At 36.0% G+C, this 27989-nt stretch overlaps 1 protein-coding gene across 4 annotated transcripts in view; it reads left to right on the top strand.

Annotated features, from left to right (window-relative positions):
• Nucleotides 1-27989, top strand: part of CEP162 (centrosomal protein 162) — a 92636-nt gene that overhangs the window by 9480 nt on the left and 55167 nt on the right. For 2 of the 4 annotated variants that reach the window (XM_022552045.3, XM_089921799.1), the window contains 9 exons: nucleotides 2671-2782; nucleotides 5480-5626; nucleotides 5958-6141; nucleotides 8156-8223; nucleotides 13413-13528; nucleotides 15155-15185; nucleotides 17767-17883; nucleotides 26027-26218; nucleotides 26825-26906. In XM_022552045.3, coding sequence (XP_022407753.1) covers nucleotides 2671-2782; nucleotides 5480-5626; nucleotides 5958-6141; nucleotides 8156-8223; nucleotides 13413-13528; nucleotides 15155-15185; nucleotides 17767-17883; nucleotides 26027-26218; nucleotides 26825-26906 — 1049 coding nt within the window. The remainder of the gene's footprint in view (nucleotides 1-2670; nucleotides 2783-5479; nucleotides 5627-5957; nucleotides 6142-8155; nucleotides 8224-13412; nucleotides 13529-15154; nucleotides 15186-17766; nucleotides 17884-26026; nucleotides 26219-26824; nucleotides 26907-27989) is intronic. The other 2 variants (XM_022552063.3, XM_022552072.3) reach the window with 2 other exon arrangements.

Raw genomic sequence — 27989 nt, 5'->3', positions numbered from 1 at the left:
CGCTATGACAATTGTATGTAAGTTTTTGTGTGGTTGTATGTTTTCATTTCTCTTGTGTGTATACCTAGGAGTGGGAATGCTGGGTCATATGGTAGCTCTATGTTTAACCTTTGGAGGAACTGTCAGACTGTTTCCTAAACGGCTGTGCCATTTTACTCTCACCAGAAGTGTATTAGTAATATTAGGGTTCCAGTTTCTCCATATCCTCACGAGCACTGTTGTTAACTGAGCGGCCAGCTGTTTTGTTTTGTTTCGTGTTTAATGATAGTAGCCTAGAAAGCAGTGTGGAAGATTGTCAGAAGTGAGAATACCTGCTATGTATTAGACAGTAGGATGGGCATTCTCTGTTTCTTTGCTGATCTTTGCCACAGCCCTGCAAGGTCAGTGTCGCCATGCTTGTTTTACATATGTATAAACTGAAAAGAGGCGTAATTTTCCCTAAGCAACAGAACTAGCTTATTTTGAAGTTAAAAGTTTGAACTCAGATCTGTCTGGCTCCAAAAACTTACAGTCCTTCTTTCACACTTTTACGTAGCCATGGCTTTAGGAGGAAAAAACTGAATCTGAGGCAGATTGTCAGAGTTTGGTAAACAGCGAGAGATAGAAAGAGAGAAATGGAACATTTCAGCATGACAGTGAAGTATAAGACTGTGTGGAAGGTGATGCAACTAAAATTCAGATGGAGTAAAGAATACTCTTTCTTTTCTCCTCCCCTCATCCTGCCTGGTGGTCAAGGAAGACAGTGAGTTCTTTTCGAAGATTTAAAAATGGCATTCTTACAAGTCACTGGGGTAGAGTTGTTTGGTTGTGTGTGTAGTCATCTCAGAAGTTTAAGAAGTGCCCCAGGTACCAATGTCCTAGTTGGGGGACCATATAGAGTATTTGAAAGTGGACAGGCCTTAGTTAGAGAAACCCAAGTTTGAATCCCAGCTCTGTATCACTTACTGATAGTTGCAACCTGGACAAGTTGCTTAACTTCTTTGAGCTTACTTCCCCATCAGTAAATCTCTGCTGGATTATTTAAAGACTAAAATAACCTGAGTATAGATCCTGACATAGAGCAGGCAAGTAATTAATAAACGTTGATTTCTTCTCCAGAAAAAGTGTGTAGAATAAGGATAAAAAGGACCAAGAGCAGAATCCTGGGGAAGTCTCGTGTTAAAGAAAAGGGCAAAAGGGCCAAGAGCTATTAGAGTTGGTTAGGAAAGGTCACAGAGGTGAAGTATAACCTGGAGGAGGTGGTGCTATGAGGTCAAAGGGCGAGATTTGCCCGAAGTGAGAGTTGGTCACCATGTCAAACTCCGTGGTATGATCAGGGAGGTGACTGACAGTCATCCTTTATTTGTGGCATGTAGGAGGCCTGTGGTGACTGAGGAGAGCTGTTTTGGATGGGGACCAGATTTTAAGGGGTTTAACAGTGACCTGGAGAAGTTAGAATGTACATAAAGGAAAGATGATAGAATGAAAGGGAGGTAGGAGTAAGGAACTTTGCCTGTTTGCTTTGTTTTGTTTGTTTGTTTTGTTTTGTTCTTTTTAAGTAGGGTAGACTTAAGTGTTCATTTTTTTTTTTTTTTTGCGGTACACGGGCCTCTCACTGTTGTGGCCTCTCCCGTTGCGGAGCACAGGCTCCGGACATGCAGGCTCAGCGGCCATGGCTCACAGGCCCAGCCGCTCCGCGGCATGTGGGATCTTCCCGGACTGGGGCATGAACCCGTGTCCCCTACATTGGCAGGCGGACTCTCAACCACTGCACCACCAGGGAAGCCCAAGTGTTCATTCTTATACTATACAATTATGCCAGGTGCTGTGCTAGGCCCTGGGGATGCAGTGATGAGCAAGTTTATAACCTGAGGGAAGGAGGGCAAGGAGATTGTGGAGGGAGTGAGGTGCAGAGATGGATTAGGATAACCCAGCAAGCGAGAACTTGGTGAGGCGGGAGGTGGCCCCTCTGCAGGTTCTCCTGGGAGTGGAGGAAAGAATTGCTCTTCTGAGAGAGGAAAGCAGCGTCTTAACGGGTGAGTTTAGTGGTGGAGTGAGGGGAAGGAGAAGGAAGGTGGTTTTTGACCTAAGGTCTTTATTTTCTCTGTGAAGAGAGAGCCCAAGTTATTGGCTGAGAGTAAGGGTGGTAGATCGAGGTTAGAGTAGGGGTTTAGGATTGTAGTAAGATTTGAACCTGAAGAGTAGAAAAGGACAAATAAAAGTTTATTAAAGTTTATTAATCATTGTGACAAATGCAAATTTCTCTGGTAAACACCTCACACTCAGTTCTTGCTGGTCTTAGAATTTTGTGTTCTTCTAGAGTGATGCTAGGTGATTTTGCACAATCATTATTTATTCTTAGACCCGAGATAGTGTCTAAAAAAGGATTATATCCTTTTATTCCTTCCTGATTAGGTTTCTTGATCAAGTTTTTTATTTCTTTGTTTTTATTGTTGATGTTTTTCTCCTTGTTTCATCTGCTTGTTTAATTCTGGGTATGAAATCAGTGTTCAGAGATGTATTCTTGATGTTTAAGTTATTTTGACCCCATAAATCTAGAAATATATGAATTTATACATAATTGCTGAGAATGTTTAGATGATAACTGAAATATCAGAGAACAAAGAAACATTTTCAGTGATAAATCTGGGATTCTTGAATTTAAAATTCACTAACTTATATATGATTTAGCTTTCAGATGATTCTTTTGAAAATTCAAATAAAACACCTAGACAACCTAAAGAAGTGAAGAAGAATGATACAGTGCCATGGTGGATAACTGAAGATGAATTTGAAGATGGTGGTAAATATTGCTGATTTTTAATTTTAAGTTATTTGACCACAGGGGGGCAGTCAAGACTTTTTTTTTTTTTTTAAACCCCACATTTGTTTGTTTATTTTTGGCTGTGTTGGGTCTTCGTTTCTGTGTGAGGGCTTTCTCTAGTTGTGGCAAGCGGGGACCACTCTTCATCGCGGTGCACGGGCCTCTCACTATCGTGGCCTCTCTTGTTGCAGAGCACGGGCTCCATACGTGCAGGCTCAGTAGTTGTGGCTCACGGGCCTAGTTGCTCCGTGGCATGTGGGATCTTCCCAGACCAGGGCTCGAACCCATGTCTCCTGCATTAGCAGGCAGATTCTCAACCACTGCACCACCAGGGAAGCCCAGACAAGACTTTTAATTCTGGATTTTCTTACCATGCTTTTAATAAATATATAAGGAAAATAATACTAATAGTGTGAATTTTTGAAGTTTGACTTGATTTTCATATTACTTTATGATATATTTTTTATATAATAGGGAATCTGTGTTTCTGCATTATCAGATTATTTTACATTGAAATAATTTATCGTTCCTCAATTTAAGCTGGTGAATAATGTTAGGTATATTTATATATTATCATGTTTAATGGTAAATTGATTTAAAGTGATTTAATAAAATATTCTGACAATGTATTAATGTCACTGCATTGGGAAGATTTTAACAAATCTATAGATTTTGGTATTGGCCTGTGTTAATGACAGTAGAAAAAAATAATTTTATTACCTTAATAGTAAATAACTCATTATTGATCCTGTCTAGCACATGAGTATATCTTTTTTGGAACTATTCCTACTCACATCTTTACAAATAGAAAATTACTCTCTGGGTGTTTTCTTCAGTATAGCTACTATATATGATATTGCTGTATTCGCAAGGATCCTCAGACTACCTCTATTAAGTACCTATGTTCACAATATTTGTGTCTCACTAAGCACCATTTTATGAACTGATAGGATTTCTATATCTCTTCTTTTTCCTTGTGCTCCTTGACCCTCAACAGTAAATAATAAATGTGTTTAATAAATAAATGTTACTGTGAATTTGATAGTCACTTCTCTGTTCTTCTTAATACTTCACAGTAAGGAATTGCCTTATTGAAAAGTTCAGTGTGTTTTCATAAATCCATAAACCACGCACAGTGCTAAAGTTTGCATGTGAAGAATTATGTTTTAGAATCTTTCCCCCTATTGATGCTTGAAAAAGATACATGATTAAGTACTATTGAAATAATTGACAATGATTTGTGACTTATTTAGCATTAAAATCTTTATCTAGAAAGTAATGAATCAGAGATGTAGTATGCAAACTCACCCTAAAGGGAAAGAATAGGTCCTAGACCAACACTTGAATGTAACCTGACTAAAGATACTAAATTTTTTTTTAAAAGAATGTATCAATCAGAGTGGATTTGATTAGTAAAGGATGCAAAGGATACTTAGGAAGGAGACTTTGACAGTGTCCATTTAAACACAGCGGAAGAAGGTTCCTCTGCCCAGGGGTATAACCTGGTCCCTGGTTCAGTCACAAACATTTATTGAGTTCATGTTATGTTCTGAGTACTTGGCACTAGTATGCAAAAACTAAATATGATTCCTGCCATCAAGAGTATAGAAGCTTCTAAGGGAGAATTGAACACCTCTTTTGAGAGGAATGCATTCCCAATCTTACATAGATGCCATTAAACATCAACATTGAGCTACTTCAACCTTATAATTTTGCTTTCTCTTTCAGTTGCCATAAGGACAAAATGTTCTGTCTAGTTAGTGAAACCGTCTAATTCTCCTACTGGTTATACTCTTCATTATAAATAACTGAATTGGATCTTGGTTTCAGTTGTATTAGTCTCAAATGAGGTTGGTTAGTGTGGGTCACATCCCTGAGTCCATCTTCAGAGCCGGGCTGAGACCCTGGACAGATGCCCCGACGGCACCCTGACCTTGGCGTGTATGTTTTCATTTGAAGTGCCTATAGATATATCTCCTGATTTTCTCCAGCTGTTACTGGATCAGTTAAAACCATTATTCACACAGAGCCATAAAATAATTTGTTTCTAAAGCCTCTCCAATAGGATGCTAAGTAGGAAATTGAAATCACAATTTGTAACTTCTCAATAAGGCTTCCTTCTAAGCAAAAGTGGTATTTTTCTAATCTTATTATTTGTATCATATAATATAGTTATTTTTTCCCATATATCAGTTTTTTACAACAAATATATACTGCTAGGATAAAGAAATTTTGATATTGTATAACTTTTCCAGTGTTTTCTAGTGCTTTTAGAATGAAGAACAAAACCCTACCCCCAGCCTATGTAGATGAGCATGGTCTGACCGTTGACTCCTGCCCTGGGATTACTTCCCCAAGTGGCATGGTATACTGTATTAAGTACTTGTGCTTCAAAATCATTTTTTAAAAATCTCGTCTCATTATGCAGGTTTTTGAAATATTCCACTTAATAAGATGCACTGCCGTCAAATAGAATTGTAATTTTTGTTTTGTGAATTTTGGGTCTGGTGGATTTTTATTTCATAGACCAGATTTATTTCATAGCTACTGTCTACTAGTATAACTAATATAACAGTACAACTAGTCTAAGCTAGTATAACAGTACTACTGTGTTGGCATAGTAGTCAAAACAATTCTCTTAACATAAATATCCAACTATATTAAATCCCATCCCAGGACTACTTGGAACAAATGTAAGCTATTTGAAAACAAAGAAGACTCCTCAGCCTATTATGGAAATAGAAGAGGAATCTGCTGAAAGGATTCAGTTTCTTAAGAGCAGTGGAACCTCTATCTTAAGTATTGACAGCTTAGAGGCCAATGGTAAGAATTGTGAGGGATGTGAGCTGACAGGTTAATTTCTATGCTTATAATCAGGACTTTTAGGAAAGTTAACTCATAACTATCTTGGAGCCTCCTTTACTGAAGCGTGTAGACAGATTTAATATCTTCCTAGAAGGTTTAGAATTATACCCCTGGAGAAGCTTCATAGCCTTATGTATTATAATGAATATAAAGCTATATTTGAGTAAGAGATTAAGTGAAGTATGTTTCAAATTTTTTGAAGTCTATGTAATGTCAATAAATACATCATTAAAATTAATTTTTTCAAAATTCTATGTGTTAATGAAATATATTTGTGCTTTCCATTTAGAGATAGTAGTTCCTGAGCTCAATCATAGCGTTCTTGGATTGGGATTGGACACATTAGCAGAGCAAGAGGAAAAAGAGCAATTTTTTGCCAGGCTTGAGAAAGGCTTCACATCTTCCATTGATTACTCCAGATTAAATAAAGAATTGGATTCTAATGACTCCACACATTTTAAAGCTTTACATAGGTAATGTAAATACAATATAAACTAATCATTGAGTGATTTTTGTGTCTTTATATTTTTGAAAGGCTGGTAGATGCATGGAATTGAAGGGGTAAACATATATAACAGGCAAAATTTAAATCTTAGTTTTAATTCTATTTTCTCTTCATTATTTTGGTCAGGGGTAGCTTACGTGTATGTGTGTAGAATATGATTTATATATACATATATATATATAGGCTGGAAAATGTTGATGTGTATTTGAGAACCTCTAGAGATCTGAAATTTCATGCATGAGGTACTTTTGAAATGAATAGCACATTGCCAAATAGACCTAACTAGGAAGGTAATTTATTAAGTGATTTTCCAGAGGTAAGATCAGTAAGAGAGTCCAGACTGGTAGCTATTATAAACTCAGGGGAAACAGGAACAAAAAGGGAAGGAGGAACCAGGGAGCAAAGACCGATTTGGTTTGTATCCTACCTTTGTGTATGGTTGACCCTAATGATTATTAGGGGACTTCATTTATCCTGGAAATTCTACTAATTGACTAAGCTGGTGCCGCAGACCTTTGGCATTCTCAAGACTTCTTTGAAACCTTGTATCTTTAATTTCCTCAGTTTCAGTTTTCCATTTAATTTTTTAAGTTATAAATGGAAGCCAGATTACAATTTTAAGATTTTAAGAACACCAAACTATATTTAAATTAAGGGTCAGGAGACTCATAGCCTCTGGTCATCAGAGTGCCTGGTCTCCTCAAGATGCTTATTTTCTTGGACAGTGGACAAAGCAGTGACCCTCATGAACTGTGTCTGAGATTTTTACCCTACTTGCAAGCTGACAAGTCAGCCTGCCAGTTTTATGAATGCTGACAATAGACACAAGATTGCTGGGTCAGAAACAAATGGACTTTATTTCTCATCACAAAAGCAGGACCTGAGGGTCACGTTTATTTGCCTTAGTTTCCCATGCCCCACAAGGTTCATGGGGTCCATGATGGCTGTTTGCCAGTGCAACGGGTTGCTTTACAGGAGAGGGTCACTGAGCTTGGGGAATCTTTGCTTTAGAGTAAGCGGAAACAAGCCTGCTTTGGGGGCAGAAACATTGCCTCGTCTCTCAAAGTTGCTCAGTGCACACAACCCTGAGAAATGACCTAGGAAGGAGGGTCTGTGCCTTGCGTTCTTGGCATACCCAGCAAGAACACCTAGGGACCATCAGGGCCCATGGTGGTTGCCTGTCCTAACAGTGACACAGATTAAACATACACAGGTTTGCTGGCCACAAGTTTTTGCCCCTTTGCAATATTTCTTAACATTTCTTTGTTCTTAACGATATTCTTAACTACTGATATTTCTACGCAAGAACAGCCTAGGCAGAGTGCAGTACTGTATTGAGTATGCAATGGTATTTTCTGCTACTGTTATTAGAGTTTATAGTTTCTTGATCTGCTAATGATCTCACTAAAGCCATGGTTGGGGGACTGAAAAAGGTAGAACTGATTCTTTGGTTTGAAGGAAGGCGGTACATGAACTAATATATCCAATATAATTAAAAGTAGCTCTCTTGTCACCTTGCTGAGTATTTACTGGCTCAAGGCTCTCTCGTTCAGCTTCCATTTCAGGATGAAATTGCTTCTTAGCTTGTAAATGCTGGTTCTGGCAGTTTTTTTCTGGTCTCCACATAGACTTCACTGATTCTTACAGCTTGTGGTCAGTTCCTAATCTTTAGCGTAGAAAGGCTGGCTGGGCCCTGAGAAATGTAAATGCACATATTTATGTATAAAATTGTGTATATTTGTGTATAAAATTAAGAAAATGGCATTTTTTCCCCTTTGTATTACTTTGGCAACTACAATTAGTCTTAGATCCTTTATTTTCAAAACATTTCCCTCATAGCTTCCAGATTTTTAGCTTTTGCTAGAACAAAAGTACTTGAGAAGAAATATGTAATGTTAGAGGTTTTTAAAAAATATACACAAAATATTGCATGGTAATGTATTATTAACATGTAATACTAAATTAAGTAAATATTTTTCCAGTAATCAAGCTAATGTGGAACTGACTGAAGATAAACATGAGGATGAATCAAAACATGAAGAACTGGCAGGTAATTTCATTGGTTCTAAAATTTACAGTATTTGAAAAGATAATATAGCTTTTAATAAAGACATTGATAAGAGAAAAAAGGAAAATCATATTATCTTGGCAAGAGCTTGAACAGGTAGAGTGAGTTGCCTACAGCACAATTAGAGCTACTAAGAAATTGTTGTAAGTGCAGGACTGCTTCATTTGTTGGGAGTGGGTAGTGGACCCATTTGGAAGACAGAAAAAGGACTTTTGTGCTAGCACCAGAAGAATGTGTGCAGTCAGGACAAATACCTCCAAAGCATGGTGAGGGAGGTGTGTCTTTTTCCATCGTTTGACTTTTAATGTGTCTGTGTTTCTATATTTTAAACGGTTTTCTTTTGGTAGCATATAGCTGAGTTTTGCTTTTATATCCGATCTGACAATCTCAGACTTTTAATTGAAATGTTTCTACCCTTTGCAAAAATATATTCATTGGTATGGTTATTTACTCTTTTGCCATTCATTTTTTTATCTTCCCATCTTTTTTTGGTTATTGCTTTTGTGCTACATTTTATTGGATTGAGTATTTATACCATTCCATCTTAACCCTTCTTTTGGGTTGTTAGTTGTACTTCTTTGCTGTATTTTTTTCTTAGTTGCCCTGTGATTCACAATATGCATCTTTATCTTATTAGAGTCTACTTTCAAATAACATTATACCACATTACATGAATCTTAACAGTAAACTTCCCCCAACCTTTTTGCTATTTTTGGCATACATTTTTCTTCTACATGTCTTAAAGACCCCACAATACAGCAGTATTATTACTATTATCATTATTATTATTGCTTTTAACAATCTGTTATCATTTTAAAAAAATTTTAAGGAAGGTAAAAAAATTTATACATATGTAAAAATTTATATTTATCCATGTATTTACCGTTCCCAATGACTGGTATTTCTTTGCATAGATTTGAGTTTCTTTTTTTTTAACTTTTTATTTTGAAATGAATTTTAAAAGTTTATTTTAAAATTAAGATATAATCGACATATATAACATTAATTTCAGGTGTACAACATAATGATTTAATATCTATACATTGTGAAATGAGCACCATAATAAGTCTAGTTAACATATGTCACTTTACATAATTACAAAAAAATTATTTTTTCTTGTGATGAGAACTTTTAAGACTTCTTCTCTTACCAACTTCCAAATAGTTGCTATCTAGTATTATTTTGAGTTTCTATCTAGTATTATTTTTGTTCAGCATGAAAAACCTCCTTAACTTTTCTTGCAGTGCAGGTCTACTAGGGATAATTTCTCTGAGGTTTTGTTTATCTGAAAGTATATTTTGCCTTTGATTTTGAAGAACACTTTTGCTTGATATAAAATTGTAGGTAGTTTTTATTTCTTTGAGCACTTTAATGATTTCATTCTATTGTCCTCTGACATTATTTCTCATGAGCAGTCAGTGGTAATTCCTGTTATTGTGATTTTGTATATATATTATCTTCTTTTCCCTCTGTTTTCAAATTTTTCTCTTTAGGCCAGTTTTGTGGCAATTTGATGAGGATGACCTTGGTGTACTTTTCTTGCATTTATCCTGTTTGTTTCTTGTATTTATCCTGTTTGGAGCTGGTTCAGCATCAATTGATTTGTGAATTTATAGTTTCCATCAAAATCAAAAAATGTTTTTGCCATTAATTATTCAAATATCATTTCTGCCACCCCTTGCTTTCTGATCCTAATTACAAGTATGTTAGAAAGTTAAATTTTGTCCCACAGGTCACTAAGACTATTTCATTTTTTAAACCTTTTCTCCTCTCTGCTTCAGTTTTTATTGCCGTGTCTTCAAGTTCACTGATTTTTTTTCTTCTTTTCTTTAATGTTTTGTTAATTCATTGAATGACTCTTTTTTCCTTTTACTCTAGAAGTTTCTTTTGGATTTGTTTTTTCATCTCTTTAGTATGTTTCCAAGTCCCCAACATTGAGTATATTCTGCTGATCCCAGTATTTGTTCATTTCTGGGTCTCGTTCTGTTGGCTGCTGCTTCTCCTAGTTGTGGTCACTTTTTCCTCCTTGTAATTCTAGTAATTTTTTAACTGAGTGTTGAAAATATTATAGATTTTTTACATTGTTGAGTGTCTGGATCTTGTTTTCTTCTTTTAAGGAGTATTGAGCTTTGTTCTGGCAGATAGCTTGATCCTTTCAAGCCTTTTCTTCTGCTTTGTTAGGAGACGTCAAGAGGATCCTTACTTAGTCTAGCAGAGTTTGACCCTGCCACTCATGCACAGCCCTCCTGAGATTTCCACTGAATGCCCCTACTGGACAATGAGGATTTTTTCCACTTAAGCTGGTTAGAGCTTCAGAATCTCCTTACCCTGTGCGAACTCTGGGAACTGTCTGTCTAGCCTGCAGCTTCCCAGTTATTCTCTGCTCCAGCTGCATATACATGACTCAGTATTCAGGAAAGACTCCAGGAAAGATTCAGAAATCTATTCCATGTAGATTTCTAGTGCTCTATTTCTGCATCAGTACCTTCTCTATCATTCCCTTGCAGCTTCTAATCACCTTGTCTTTTCTGTACTCTTATCTCTGTATCCTTAACACAGTGAGACCTTCCTGATCCCCTCCTCCCTGCTCAGCGCTCCAGGATGTAAATACCTTCTAGTGAACGTAGGGCTCAGCTCACTTGTTATCTTTCTTGGGAATCATATTTTTGTGCTATCGATTGTCCAGTGTCTGAAGACAATTGTTTCATATATTTTGTCCATTTTACTCATTATTTACAAAGTCCTTAATATCCAAGATGGTAGAGGAGAAAGTCCTCTAGATTGCATCATACTTAAATTAAAATTCACAGCCAAATTTTCCAACAGAGAATGAAAAATGTCGCTAAAATGTATCTTTTAGATCTTTTACATTGAGAATTGTTTACCTATTTTCTATTTATGCAAATAATATTTTCAAAGTTACAAGGGTATGGAATGTGATAGTAGAAACATATAACATGTGTAACATCTTCCTGTCAAAAGGTCAGAACGATAAAAATTAATATTCTCATTGTTTCCCAAACAGTGTGAAAGAGCTGGATATTATTGTCTCTGATATTTTTCATATGAGAACCACCTTTTCAATTGGGTTTTATTCTTTCATTTTTATATAAACTTAATTTCCCTTGGTGTTTCTTTCAGAAATCTCTGATATGCTATTTTCCTTCCTGTTATTTCTTGTCCTGTCTCATTTCTCTCTGTGACTACCAGTGGCATTTCCTTCTTGCTTCAAACCTAGTTTAATCATGACAAATTCATGAGGAGGAGGTTGGTCTTTTATATGTTGGACAATAGTATTTGCCTACAGACTATTCAGTTAGTAAGTGCAACTAACAAAATGTAGTTTTGAAAAATGCACATTAGATTAGGACTTTACTTAATCAGAAATAATATTTGGCTTTATTAACTTTCAATTCAGATTAAGTGCAACACAAGCTATAATAATAGTAACAAAGATAATTACTACTGCTAAACATAATGGCTAACACTAATATATACTACATATTATATAACACTAACTCTTAATCTTCTCAGCAACCCTCTGAAATAAGTACTGTTATCATCCCTACTTTACAGATGGGAAAAATGAGGCAAAGAGGGTTTGTGACCTGCTTTTGGTTCTACAGATGAAAACAGTAGAACCAGGAATTGAATCCATGTCTTCTGGCTCCTGGTCATGCTCTAAGCACTATACCACACTACCCAAACTGTTTCTTATACTGCTTCTTTGCAGTGACACAAATGCTGCATCCCCCTCCATTGATTTCAGATGGTTCCCAAATCTCAAGTAGTTGTCTGAGTTCATTGTCATACCCTCCCTTATCTCCTCTCTCCTTGTTTATCATCTTTACTTAAGAAAGACTAATCACTGAGGTACTTAAAATTCAGTGATTCCCACTAGAATATTAGGATCTTAATCATCTGTTATTGGTCCTAGCATCTAGAATTTGTCTAATACAAGGTAATTTCTCAGTAACTGTTTTGTGAATTGAATTATGTCTACTGATATTTAGAAAATCCCAGGCAGTGTTCTTTCTCATATAGAAGAGAAGGAAAGGTGTGCTTCTCGTCCTCAGAGTGTAGATATTGATGTAGTTAACCAACTCACCTAGCTTATCTACCTAAGTAACAATACCCATGCTGTTCCACCATTGTATTCCTTATGAACTAACATGGAGATGTTTCTGTAAGTAGATCTCACTGAAAGCACCCCTATTTAACTTAATTATTTTCAGACTTCCATTGTTAATCACATTCAAGTTGTCCCCTCTCTTCTAAGAGAGGACTGAAGGATGGCCATTCCAGAAGCAGACTCTCTTGTACCTCGTGCAGTCTTTCTCCCATCAGGCCATCCTGTCTGACTTTTGAAATACAAATAAGATTATGCATGATCAGTTCCACTCTGAAAAGGCCATTCCTGTTCTATATAGCCCACAAATCTCAGTCAGTCCTTTGAGTTAACGGCTGTAAACAACGAATTAAAAATTGATGAAGAGATCCTGGCCAGATAGTGCCTGCCCACCTTTGCCATAAGTAGCTTGATGGCATCATATTAACATGGACACATGTTTCCCTTCTGCTACAAAGCCATTGAGATATAATGTGGGACTTTAGCTGAGAAGTGCCCAGGATTAAGAAGTAGTGGAGGTCATATAAGGCTAGTATTTACCTGAGGGAGGGGTCAGAGATAGACCTTTCATAAGTACTGCTTAAGTGTTACAGAAGAGATACCTATAAAGACAAAAAAAATCAACTTAAAAAAATAAGCAAAATCCAACCTTTTGTTTAAGAGTGTCAAGATTTCACAAAAGTGCTCCCTTTTATAAGTAAGCAATTTTGAGATTTTTGTCTTTAAAAAATCAAGTAATTGAAGTTTGTTTTAAAGATAAAATTTCTTGAACAGCTCTAGAAATTTTCAGTTGGTTAATTATACAAAATATTAAAAATGTAAAACTGATAACTGTTTGAAAGTATAAAAATAAAACCCAAGTCTTACGAATTGAATTCTCTTTAAATCTTTGCCCAAAAAAGTATGTTCTTCAAGGTATCTTTATGTTAACATTTAAATAAATTATTCTTATGCATACTTCTTTTGGAAATCAGTAATATTTTCATGGAATTTGACTTTTTTGACAGTATGATCCTTGTATTTTTAAAACTATTTTCTTCAGAAAATTATAGTGATGATTTTGAAGATGAGGAGGATATTGATGCACCTTTGGCTCCTAAAGAAGAGACTAATTCCAAAGAAAATTCCAAATCAGAAAAAATAAATGTACCTAAACAGGTATGTATCAATTATATGTTTGACAGTTTGGAGACTTCTTTCATCACCTTAGCTGACTGTTGCTGTATAAAGAGCTCAAAATACAGAGTTCTTTATAGTCTAGCTCATTGTTGTAAAGTTATAGGTCTCTTAATACTCAGACGTTTTCTTAACTCAGGTGTAAATTTAAATCTTAATGAAATACATGGCAGTTGATGATTTTCTGAAAGATTTCTTTTGGCAAGTTTCCTTAAGCTTTAGAAATTGAAAACTTCATTAAAATCTCAAATCTAATTTTTAAACAGGTATATTAAACTATACTTTTCTTTGGTAGGTCTTGTCCTTGTGAAGTGCAATACATAGCTGCCTCAGTATTTATGCTAATAGTGACATTACTGTCTGAAACTTACTGGGCTAAGATTGTAAACTAAACTATTCCATTCACATTCAGTGTTGTTGTACTCTAATTCTCTTGTTTCTCAGTTCTTACCAAGAATTGGCTACCAAGACTGGCTAAGGGTACTATTCCATATTGCCTGCCAGACAGAACTTATCCTTGAAGCTACCTAATAGTAACCAGTAGGACAATTACTATTTGTTATATTGGTTTTGATCTGGATACAGTCTCTTTTGCAACTGTGTTAGGACTAGATGTTTTGAACATATATGAAACCATAGACTCTAAATAAAAGCAGGGATCACTTTCTGGGTATTAAGAAATACTCTTATTTTTTAATTTACCTAGTACTTTTCCTTGGTATCATTATGTCACTCAGTTTGTGGGAGAAAAGAATATGACCTTAGAAATACATGAAGGTTAAAGCGATCTGATAATTATGCTTAGAAAGTTAATGGGATTCATACTTGGAATATGGCAATTACAATACTTTGTATTACAGTAATTTCTACTAGAAAAATAAATAGGTCAGTAGAGGGCACAGTAGTTTGGTATATTAAGAAAGTATAGTCTGTATAAAAAAGTGTCCACCTAAATGTGGAAGCCTAGTAGAGGGCCGTCTGAGTAAGGGTCAAAATAGGAAGGAATGAAAGCTCTGCTCTTATGGGTGGATCCTATACACTGCCTATCCAGGTGGAGAATATAGGTGACACAATTAGAAAACTTACTCTAAGGGAACCTATAATTTTGACAAATTTCAACTATCTTGCCATTTGATGGCCTGCCTTTTTTGAAGATTTTGTCTTAAAATGTAGATGAAATGATGAGTGCAACTTATATTTGATCATTAATTTTGATCAATAGGGAAAATGGTGATATTATAATAGCAGGAATCTTACGTGAACTAGCCATGTTATCTTGGAGTTCGAAAAGTAGGAGAATTCCTGAGCAAGGTGGATGAACAGGTGGCATTGAGATACTTTAAACAAGGCTTATAAAGGCCTGAATTAATTGCTGGTAATCACCAAGGTTCTGAAGAGACTTCTAGACGTTCTCTCACAACTGCATTCTCTAGTCTTATAGAATTGTCGGTGAATGAGTGTGATGAAAGAAATCTAGAAAGCACGTTTCTCGATCTTTTCATCATGGAGTAAAGCACTGGCTTTCAAATTTTGTTATTCTTTTGCATTGCAGTCATTTCGTGTAACTTCAGTTTCAAATCATGTAACTATTTTCTTTTTTTAATTTAGGAAGAAGAGAAAACTGGCATGCTGGCTAATGGTAAATATTATATATATTCCTAAATTTTCATTGGCGAAAAATTGGTCTGTTCAGAATTACATCTAAATAATTCTGAATAAATTACTATTTTTGTTTTTAAATATTTTCTGATGAATTAAGCTTTACACATTTTCTCAATAATACGTTCCTTATGGCTACCTTAAATTCTTCCTGTTGTATTTAAGAGTACTTATTTTTTAAAAGCCCAGCATGCCTTTATGGATAAATTGTACCAGACATTCAAAGATGTATTGATATCAGTCCTTGTTAAACTCTTCCAAAAAATACAGGAAGAGGGAATTTTTGCAGACTCATTCTGTAAGGCCAGCATCACCTTGATACCAAAACCAGACAAATATTCCTCAGGAAAACTACAGAAAAGCAATTCTATTTACAGTGACATCAAAAAGAATATAATGCTTAGGAATAAATTTTATCAATGAGGTAAATTATGCTTAAAACTGTAAAACATTGAGGAAAGAAGTTGAAAACACACAGATAAGTGGAAAGATATTCTGTGCTCATGGATTGGAAGAATTAATACTGTTAAAACATTCATACTACCCAAAGTGACCTACAGATTGAGTGAAACCCCTATCAAATTCCAATGATATTTTTCACAGAAATAGAAAAAACAATCCTAAAATTTGTATGGAACCACAAAAGACCTCACATAGCTAAAGCAAACTTGAGAAAGAGCAAAGCATGGAGGTATCACACTCCTTGATTTCAAAATGTATTACAAAGCTATAGTAACCAAAGCGGTATGGTACTGGCATAAAAACAGACATATAAAACCAATGAAGCAAAAACAAAAGCAGTGAAACAGAATAGCCCAGAAATAAATCCATGCATCTGTGTCACCTGATCTTCAACAAGGGTGCCAAGAATATACAATGAGGAAAGATAGTCTCTTCAATACATTGTGTTCAGAAAACTAGACATCCACGTGCAGAAGAATGAAATTGGATCCTTATCTCACACCACATACAAAAATCAACTCAAAATAGATCAAAGACTTAAATATAAGACCAGAAACTGCAAAACTATGAGAAGAAAACATAGGAAAAAAGCTTCTTGATGTTGCACTAGGCAATAATTTTTTGGATATGACCCCAAAAGCACAGACAACAAAAGCAAAAATAGAAAAAATGGTATTACATTAAACTAAAAAAAGCTTCTGCATAGCAAGGGAAACAACAGACTGAAAAGGCAACCTATAAAGTGGGACAGAATATTTGTAAACCATGTATCTGGTAAAGGGTTAATATCCAAAATATGCAAAAAACTCATGCAACTCAGTAACAACAACAAAAAAAAATTAAAAGTGAGCAGAGGACCCAGATAGACATTTCTCAAAAGAAGATATATAAATGGGCATACAGGTGTATGGAAAGATACTGAAGTTCACTAATCATCGGGGAAATGCAGATCAAAACCACAATGAGATATCACCTCACACCTGTTAGAATGACTGTTACCAGAAAGAGGAAAAAATAAGTTTTGGCGAGGATGTGGAGAAAAGGGAACTCTAGTGCACTGTTGGTAGGGATGTAAATTGGCACAGCCTTTATGGAAAACAGTATAGAAGTTCCTGAAAAAAATTAAAAGTGGAACTACCTTATTCAGAATCCCACTTCTAGATATATATCTGGAAGAGATATCTGTACTCCCATGTTTATTGCAGCATTATTCACAGTAGCATTATTCACAGTAGCCAAGGTATGGATACAACCTAAATGTCCATCAACAGACAAATGAATAAAGAAGATGTAGTATATATAATATTACACATGTATATGTAATATGTATATGTATTTACATGCATAATATTTCACTTTAAAAAAAGAAGAAATCCTGCCATTTGCAACAACATGGATGAATGTGGAGGACATTTACATGAAGTGAAATAAGCCACATGAAGAAAGACATACTGCATATTCTCACATATGTGGAATCTAAAAATGTCAGTCTCCTAGAAACAGAGTAGAATGTTGGTTACCAGAGGCTGGGGTTGGGGGATATAGGAAGATGTTGGTTAAGGGGTACAAAGTTTCAGTTATGCGAGATAAATAATGCACAACAATGTTAGTTAGACTATAGTTAGTGTTGTATACTACTTGAAACTTGCTGAGAGGGGAGATATTAGGTGTTCTCACCACATACACAAAAAAGGGTAAATGGATATGTTAATTATCTTGATTTTGGTGATTATTTCACAATGTGTATGTTTATCAAATCAACAAGTCATAGATCTCAAATATATACAGTTTTTAATTGGCGATTATACGTCAATAAAATTGGAGGAAGAAAAAATTTTTTGTTATTTTTTGCAGGCCTTTTGCCTTTTACATATAAACGTAAATTAGACTTGTATATAAGCGTAGATATGTGTTGACGTAAGCCTACTCTGTTGTATATAAGAATAAAATGCTTCTTTTAGATCTATGATTATGTATTCTTTATATGTAAACATTTATCTTTGTTTTTATACAGATTGCATACAATTTAAATATTTTGTTTATGGAACCATACAAGCTCCTCTATATTCCTAATATTTTTTTCTTTTATGTTATTCCAGTAGTGCTGCTTGATTCATTAGACTCTGTTGCAGAGGTCAACCTTGATGACCAGGAGAGAGCAACAACTAATCCAGAAGCACTGCCAGATATGACTGATAATGAAATGACAGGAACAGGTAAGAGGGACAAAGTAGCTGTTCTCTAAATATGTAATATTCTATGACTAATTGACTTCATTTCTAGGGAAATGTATGTGATATAATATATGTCATAGTTATATCAATAAAATTTTACATTTTTTATTGAAGTATAGTTGATTTACAGTGTTGTATTGTGTCACTGCTATATTCACTGAATACAGCAGTGATTAAATTATGTGTGTGTGTATAGACATACACACGTATGTGTATATATAACTTTTTCAGATTCATTTCCATTATAGGTTATTACAAGATCTGAATATAGTTCCCTGTGCTATACAGAAGGTCCTTGTTGTTTGTCTATTTTACATACAGTAGTGTGTATCTGTTAATCCCAAACTCCTAATTTATCCCTCTCCCCCCTTTCCCATTTGGTAACCAAAAGTTTGTTTTCTATGTCTGTAAGTCTGTTTCTGTTTTGCTAATAAGTTCATTTGTATCAGTTTTTTAGATTCTCCATATAAGTGGTATCATACGGTATTTGTCTTCTCTTTGTGACTTAATTCACTTAGTATAATAATCTCTAATTTCATCTATACTGCTGCAAATGATGTTATTTTATTCTTTTTTTGGCTGAGTAGTATTCCATTGTGTGTGTGTGTGTGTGTGTGTATACCTTCTTTATCCATTCATCTGTTGATGGACAGTTAGGTTGCTTCCATGCTTTGACTATTGTAAGTAGTGCTGCTATGAACATTGGGGTGCATGTGTCTTTTTGAGTTAGAGTTTTCATCTTTTCCAGATATATGCCCAGGAATGGGATTGCTGGATCATATGGTAACTCTATTTTTAGTTTTTTAAGCAACCTCTCTGCTGTTCTCCATAGTGGCTGGACCAGCTTACATTCCCACCAACAGTGTAGGAGGGTTCCCTTTTCTCCACACCCTCTCCAGCACTTATTATTTGTAGGCTTTTTGATGATGGCCTCATTTTAGTTTTGACTTGCCTTTCTCTAATTAGCAATATCCCTATCTTTTCATGTGCCTTTTGGCCATCTGTGTGGCTTCTTTGGAGAAATGTCTGTTTAGGTCTTCTGCCCATTTTTGATTGCGTTGTTTGTTTTTTTGATATTAGGCTGTATGAACTGTTTGTATATTTTGGAAATTAAGCCCTTGTCAGTTGCATCATTTGCAGATATTTTCTCCCATTCCATGGGTTGCTTTTAGTTTTGTTTATGGTTTCCTTTGTGTACAAAAGCTTATAAGTTTGATTTGGTCCCATTTGCTTATTTTTGCTTTTATTTCTTTTGCCTTGAAAGCCTGACCTAAGAAAACATTGCTGTGATTTATATCAGAGAACGTTTTGCCTATGTTCTCTTCTAGGAGTTTTAAGGTGTCATGTCTTATAAGTCTTTAAGCCATTTTGAGTTTATTTTTGTTTATGGTGTGAGGGTGTGTTCTAACTTCATTGATTTACATGAGGCTGTCCAGCTTTCCCAATACCACTTGCTGAAGAGACTGTGTTTTTCTCCATTGTATATTCTTGCCTCCTTTATTGAAGATTAATTGAACATAGGTGTGCGGATTTATTTCTGGGCTCTCTGTTCTGTTCCGCTGATCCATATGTCTGTTTTTATGCCAATACCATGTTGTTTTGATTACTGTGGTTTTGTAGTATTGTCTGAAGTCTGGAAGGTATGCCTTCAATTTTGTTTTTTTCCATCAGATTTGCTTTGGCAACTCTGAGCCTGTTGTGTTTCCATATAAATTTTAGGATTATTTGTTCTAGTTCTGTGAAAATGTCATGGGTAATTTGATAGGGATCACATTAAATGTGTAAATTGCTTTCAGTTACTAGTATGGCCATTTTAACAATATTATTTCTTCCAGTCCAAGAACATGAGATAGCTTTCCATTTCTTTGAATCATCTTTAATTTCCTTCATCAATGTTTTATAGTTCTGAGCATATAAGTCTTTCACTTCCTTGGTAAGATTTATTCCTAGGTATTTTTTTAATACATTTTTAAAACAGATTGTTTTTTCATTTTCTCTTTCTGATATTTCATTGTTAGTGTAAAGAAATGCAACAGATTTCTGTATACTAATCTTGTATCCTGCTACCTTGCTGAATTCATTTATTAATTCTAATAGTTTTGGTGTGGAGTCTTTAGGGTTTTCTATATAGAGTATCATGTCATCTGCCTGTAATGACAGTTTTACCTCTTTCCTTCCAATTTGGATCCCTTTTGTTTCTTTTTCTTGTCTGATTGATGTGGCTAGGACTTCCAAAACTATGTTGAATAGAAGAGGTGAGAGTGAGCATCCTTATCGTGTTCAGATTTCAGTGGGAAGGCTTTCAGCTTTTCACTGTTGAGTATTATGTTGGCTGTGGGTTTGTCAAAAATAGCTTTTATTATGTTGAGATATGTTGCCTCTGTACCCACTTTGGTGAGAGTTTTTTCCTGAATGGATGTTGAGTTTTATCAAATGCTTTTTCTGCAGCAGTTGAGATGATCATATCATTTGTCTTTTCTTTTGTTGATGTGGTGTATCACATTGCTTGATTTGCATATGTTGAACCATCCTTGTGACCCTGGGGTGAATCCAACTTGATCATGGTGTCTGATTCTTTTTATGTATTGTTGGATTCGGTTTGCTAATATTTTGTTGAGGATTTTCGCATCTATATTCATCAAAGATACTGGCCTCTAATTTTCCTTTTTGGTAGTGTCTTTGTCTGGTTTTGGAATCAGTGATGGTGGCATCATAGAATGACTATGGGAGTGTTTCCTCCTCTTCAGTCTTTTAGAAGACCTTGAGAAGGATCAGTATAAGTTCTTTTTTGTATGTTTGGTAGAATTCCCTAGTGAAGGCATCCAGTCCTGGACTTTTGTTTGCAGGGAGTTTTTTTTGTTTTGGTTTGGCTTTTTGTTTGTTTTTTTTTTTTGCAGTACATGGGCCCCTCACTGTTGTGGCCTCTCCTGTTGTGGAGCACAGGCTCCAGACGCGCAGGCTCAGTGGCCATGTCTCATGGGCCCAGCCGCTCCGTGGCATGTGGGATCTTCCCGGACCGGGGCACAAACCCATGTCCCCTGCATCAGCAGGTGGACTCTCAACCACTGTGCCACCAGGGAAGCCTGGGAGTTTTTTTATTACAAATTTTATTTCAGTTCTAGTGATTGGTCTGATCAAATTATCTATTTATTCTTGATTCAGTTTTGGTGGACTGTGTCAACAATAAAATTTTCAGTATCATATTTGCTACTATATTTAACAACTTAAATAATCTGAACTTGCTAATTGTGACACATAATGCTAGCAGGCTGAGTAAAGTGTGTTTTAAGATATATACTTGTTAATAAATGAATGAATGCTGTTGTTACAAAGTATAGTATTGTAGATGAATATTGACTCATTTTCTGTACCCCACCCCCCCCGAGTGTTCCATTAAATTTGCCATGCATCAGAGAATTGAGACTTCAGTCTTGTGCGTTTCCATAGTTCCCTCTGTGTAGGCAAAAGCTAGATCACATCCTAAAAGACCTTTAAGATAGTGCCTTTTCAAACTTTTTTAAAGCAGTGGAACTCTTACCTCTAAATGGAATCTTAGGTAGTACCTCTATATAGATAAAAAATGTATTTTATCAGTATAAATATAAATGTTTACATATGTGACATTTACTTATAAAGTTAGTGAGAGTAGTAATGGTCCTTTGAAATCCTTAAAATTAAAAGTTCTAGATATTTGTTACATTCTTATATCATCAGACTTCCAATATGTTTGTATATTTTGTTTTTGTTGTATAATATGAACGTTTTCTTGGTTTACCAGATAAACAAGTGCAAATGGGAACTTTTCAACTTGCTTTTTTGCAAGTCTCAGTTGACCAGTATGGTCAACTAAACCAACCCAGACACTTGGAAAAAAAGAACAATAGAAATGATAAATCACTAACCAACTCTGAACATCTGCTTGCATTTTATTTTTATTTTATTTCTTATTTTTTTCTACTTTTCTATGGAAGTATAATATACTTGTATAATAATTCACCTATCATCATAGCTTGATGAGTTTTCAAATACTGAACACATCCATGTAACCAGCAACCAGATGAGAAAACCAAACATGATCAAAACCACAAAGTCCACTCAGATCTTTTATTTCTAGTCAGTGCCGTTCCAAGAGTCACCACTATCTTGTTTCATCCACTTCCATTTTAAAACGTAAAAAAAATTAGAACAGAATTTTTCCATCAAGACATGTTACTCATTTACTTGTTACTACCCAAGTGAATATTCCACCATGCTGAAAGCATGTGCTGAGCACATGTTCCTCATTCTTACTGCTGTTTTTATTTAAGTACTTGTCACATATGTGCTGTGATGGTCAATCCACTTGCACTTCTTTCAGTAAGCAGATATGGATTCTTTTAAAAAACCAGTGTAGAGCTACAGCTTTTCTAATCAGTGATGCATAGTAGAGGGTTCTTTTATGTACAGGATGGCCAGAGAAGCTTTATTCTAAGATACACATGAAAACAAAGCCAGAGGCAAGAGTTATCACTCTGATGCTCTTTACAGTTACATAAATGGCACATTTGAGTGTGCAGATTATTTTTTATTACAGTTTTTGTGTTTTAAAATGAAATTTCAGTCAAATGTCTGTGGAACCCGTGATTTTCTCTGAAAACTGTTTTGTAAAACTCAGTATGAAAACCGCTGCTGTAGGTTATAAGAAAAACTCAGAAATAAAAAATGTATTGCTGGAAGCAAAAATTCTATTAAGATGATCCAGGTCAGTTATATAAAGCTAAATTTTCTTGGTCTTATTTCTTAAGTGTTCTTGACTCTGAAATAATTTGGTAAGTCAATTACTAGAAGAGTGTAAGTATAATCTTATTGTCTTGTGGCCTTGGATTCATATTCCCAGCCTTTCCAGTTACCAGCTGCATGACACTGGACAATTAATGCCTCTAAGCCTGTTTCCTCTTCTTTAAAATGAGCTCTTGTGATGATCAACTGAGTTAATATATAGTGCCTAGTATATTGTTAAGATTCAACAAGCAGTGGCAACTGTGTGGTTCTCATCATTATTATTTATATCAACACTCTGTTAAGAGTACAAATTATAATAAAGAACCTGAAGGCATAGAGTATAAATACCTTTTGGCTGTGAGGTATTGAATTTACCTAGCATTTCAAAAAATACACTTGAAAATTTTCAAATCAGCACCTGAACTTGGTTTAAAAACTGAAAAGATCAGTGGCTTGTTTTTTGTTTACCAGGTGTCTTCCAGTATTAAGCAGTCTCCGTTTAGGTAATATGTTGTCAAAGATTATCTCTTTTTTGATAATACTATTCATGAAACTTGTGCTTTATTGTCTTAAAATGGTTGGTAACTGTAAAATGAGGGCCAGATCTAGCCTTTTGCTTGTTTTCATTTGTCTCAAGGGCAGGTACCATTTTGTGCTGTGGCTGCATGACCAGAGCAGTCACAGGAGGACAGTGTGGCTCCACAACGGGACCCTTGCCTCTGCCCAGTAGGATTTGACCCTTTTCAACCTCCTAAAGTGGAAAAAAATTGGGCATTTTTGACTTGTGGTGATATATAAAATACATGCAGAGAAGTCAGCCCTTTTCTCTATAAAATGCATGAAAAAAGTTAACATATATGACCCTGGAATTATTTTTAACATCAGTTGGGTTAATGACTCAAATTAGGAGAAAAGTGCCTTTCCCTTGCTCTGTTTTCTGAGCAGCCCATAATACCACTCGATCTTCCATTTCTGATTTCTAACTTTTAGGTCGTTGCTTTTCTGCATGTTTGCTCAGCTGTTGCTTTAAGCCAGAGCCTCTTCTTTCTGACACCTCACACGTGTTAAATTTGGTATGAGCATTCAGTGCTGCTGTGCGATTTGCCACTGGGATCATTTCTTTTATACATACTCTGAAGATAATTAAGCATCCTGGTATTTCTGTAGAGGAGACAAAACACCTTGTGCCTTTTCCCTTTCTTCATAAAAATTCATTCTCTCCCTCAGTCATGCTACTCTGAATCTGACAGGTGGTTTAGGGCAGTGGTCCCCGACCTTTTTGGAACCAGGGACCGGTTTCATGGAAGATAGTTTTTCCATAGGCGGGGGGCGGGGGAGTATGGTTTCGGGATGATTCAAACACATTACATTTGTTGTGCACTTTATTTCTATTATTATTACATTATAGTATATAATGAAATAATTATACAACTCATCATAATGCAGAATCAGTGGGAGCCCTGACCTTGTTTTCCTGCAACTAGATGGTCCCATCTGGGGGTGATGGTAGACAGTGACACCCAAAGTGTGTTGCTTACGTCCAGCCTACTCTGTAATCTCATTTTGGTTGCTGTCCGGTAGTGGACAGCTAATGTCGCCGCTGATCTGACAGGAGGTGGAGCTCAGGTGGTAATGCCAGCGATGGGGAGCGGCTGTAAATACAGATGAAACTTCACTCACCCGCCTGCCGCTCACCTCCTGCTGTGTGGCCCGGTTCCTAACAGGCCATGCATGGCATGGCCCGGGGGTTGGGGACCATTAGGCTTAGCTTAGCAGGCAAGGTCTTTTTCCTCAAGTCCTACTGAATATCCCTGCCGCTAAAACTGTCAGTGATTCTGATCTCATGGTATCCTCCACTTTTTTGTTTTTAATGTATTTAATCAAATCTATTCCTTTATTGGGCATGCTCCAAATAACAGTGGTGACCTGAAGCAGTAGATAGAAAGATATCCCACTGTGAGGCATTCTTACACAATCATGTGTGGCACTTGGCTCCCTCTTATGTTTAGAGTTGAAAATAGTTCCTCAGAATTTTATACTATGCAACTTACACATCATATAGAGGAAGAGGAGGCTGTATATGCTCTTGTAAATATTTTTAGGCATTAATTGATTAGTTCATGGGTATCAAGAGAAAAGGAGACTGGTCACCATATTTCTCTCTTTTTGTTTTTTCCACTCTTCTATAGCACTTTTTTCTTTTCTCTAATTTTGAAAATTCCACTGTTAGTAGTGAAGAGTACAAAATTAGTAAGAAAATACTCATAAAAGTCTTAGATCATTGTTGTCATTAGATCCTTTGAATTATTTCCTCTAGAGTGTATTCATCAGTTGGTGGGAAGAGGAGGAGGTTAATAGGGAAGGAAGAGTGAACAGTGACGTCACGTCTCCTATTTTGGATGACTGGGTGACTGATCATACCACAGCCAAAATAGCAGGTACTAGTAGCAGAACAGATTTTGTTGGGGAATATGATTAATTCACTCGAGGATGTATTAGATATGATTTGCTTATAGAACAGTCTCCTTGTCAGGAAGTTTAATGTTCAAAAAAGAGATAAAGACAAAAGACATAGATTTGGGAGTCACGTGCACATGGGCAGTTATTAAGTGAAGGGTCTTGATGAAGTTATCCACTCCACTACCACCGCACCCCCCAGAAAAAAAGAGAGGTTTTAAAAAGAGATGGAGGAGCCCTGAGATGAGTCATTTACCATAAAAGATGGAAAAGCAGCCATCAGAGCAGTGGGAAGAACAAGAAGGTGCTATGCAGAGGAAACAGTCCCCAGGAAAATGGCAGGGTCACACGTCTCACAGGGTGAAGAAAATTTTTAAAAGTTGAAGAAAATTAAAGGCTGGGTTTGGCTACTAGGAAATCACTTTCTATTATAGCAGCTTTAGCAGGCTGTAGGAACATATTGGTTTGCAAAGCTAGAGGATTGAATTTCAGTTGAAGAAATGCAGAGTACAAGACGCTTGGTGGCCCCATGAGGCAGAGAGAGAGAGAAGAGAGACAGAATCCTTGAAAAATTGTGTCAATTTGAGAAATTTAGGAATAGTTTTATCCAATGCAGAGAGGTCGATTAAGGGTAGTAGGAAGAGACGATAACTAGTAGAGTCATATTTTACAGTTAGCACGTCAGGACACATCTCAGCCCGCTACAAGAGTTCCTGAGCCTGCTGTGATTCATGCTGGTAGGCTGTGGCCACGCATGACCCAGGTTTGTATTTCACTCTATTTTGATCACGTCAGTATTGTCCTATAGGCTTGTACACCATTCCTAATAGATTAAGGGACAATGTTAGTGTTCCATATTTCTTAGGTATTTGTGTGAATATACTAGAGACTACATTTAATTCAACAGGTGTTTCTTATGGACAGAGCAGTAGTGACATTGAAGCACTACATCAGGCTTATTGTCATATTGCCCATTCTTTGGGAGATGCAGATGAACAAAGACCTGAGAGTAATGCAGTGGAAAATACCAAGAACTCAGCAAAAGATCATCCTCAAGAAAATGAAGGGTCCTCTAAAAACATCTCTACCACAGAATCTGGTAAAAGCTTCTTTGTTTGAGACCCTCTCTGGACAGTTTCCGGTGTGGTATAATTTAAATGCAGTTTGCTGTAGTGATTGTTTCTCAGTATCTGAATTTAAAGCGTTTGTTTAAATCTGGGAATCACTGGTTTAGCTATAAAGTTAGAGCTGAACATAGGATGAAACTTCAGTTCCTCCTCTAATATGCCTTGACCGAATTAAGAAATCAGTTGCGTATTTTCACATTTTTTACACTTTTCCATGAACATATACTAAAGTTACTTTTAAAATAGAGAACAGTATTTTGGGATCAACTAAATATATAATTAACGTGTGTATGTGTGTGTGTATTTGTGGATACACCCATACACATATATTTGATGTGTGTACGTATATATATATATATATAGAGAGAGAGAGAGAGAGAGAGATAAAATATGTAAATATATATTTCAAATATGAATATCAAAGAAGATTTTCTTATAGGGGGAAACTGGGATTATTGTATGTGCTGTTCTGTTAACTACGTCAATCAGAGAAAATGTGATTTTGGTGGTATTAGACACTAAGTTAAGCAATTTACATAAGATTTTTGGTTGCTGTTTTAACTTTTCTCCCCTCTCAGATCTGCCCACAGTAGAGGAGCTGATGAAGCCCATCAGAATAGATTCCTTTGGGGTCAGTGGTTTCGATTTACAACCTCTCAGGTATGACTTTTTTGGAATGGATTGAACAGGTTGTTTGTTTGTTTATTGTTTTGTCACTGGGAACTTTTAGAATCATTTGTTCTACAAAACCATTCCTAATGAATGATTAACGTGTAGCTGGTATGTGTCTACCTGTGAGTCACTCCTGTTTTTTTTTTTCACATTAGTTTTACTCAATTAGTTTATCAAAATTCTTCTCATGGTAAAATTTAAAAATAAATGCTACTAAAAAGTTGCTGCCACTAGGTAGGTAGTCTTAAAGCTTTCCACTGAAAAATAAAATCCCTTCAGCTCTAAATAGCTCAGGGACAGTTGATTTGAATGCTGAGAGGGAACATTAATTTTATTCTGTGCTGAGTCATCCATTCACTTCTTTATAAGCCAGTTAGTTTTACACTTAGTCACAGACCAGCTGTTGTCTTTCAGGGTGAGTTCTTGGATCACAAGAAAAATGGGCTTCATGAAAATGTTCCAGCTCTGGTACATTTTAATGACAGCTTGTGGGACATGGCTGTCATTCACCAACACAGAGAAGCATATCACAGTAGCCTCGTCGTAAGGCTGCACTTTGCATTCGTGAAGCACTTAGAGTGTCACACCCGTTATCTCATGAGATCCTCAGAATAAGTAGGTCAGGCATCTTTATCGATGAAACTGAGGTAAACCAACTTAGTGGTGGAGCTCTCACAGGAGCCAGTAATGACGACGATGGTGATGATGACGACAGCTAGTATTTTAATCACATGCTTACCGTGGGCCAGGTACTGTGCAGAGTTCTTTACATACTAGATTTTATTTAATCTTAAAGCAACTCTATGAGGTCTCTTCCATTATTATCCCCATTTCATAGATAAGAAACTGAGCTTAAAGAGGTTAAGTAAATTGTTCAAGATCATGTGGCCATAACCCAGGAATGCACTTGGATTGTCAGGTCTTTGATCTCCATGAAATATTTCTGTGAAAAGCCTGTCATCCATGCATGTATTCATTTGTTCATTTGTGTTATCAACAGACAACTTTTTGAGCCTCCCTTGAACCCCATCCTCATCCTGTAAATCCACTTGCAGTGATTTCTTGGCCTTG

The sequence above is a fragment of the Delphinapterus leucas genome, chromosome 12 (genome assembly GCF_059928025.1).
Source record: "Delphinapterus leucas isolate spDelLeu-1000000601 "Yukka" chromosome 12, BTC_Dleu_Yukka2, whole genome shotgun sequence".
NCBI lineage: Eukaryota > Metazoa > Chordata > Mammalia > Artiodactyla > Monodontidae > Delphinapterus > Delphinapterus leucas.
The sequence above is the reverse complement of the archived record's forward strand: the minus strand, read 5'-3'. Positions and strand labels throughout refer to the sequence as shown.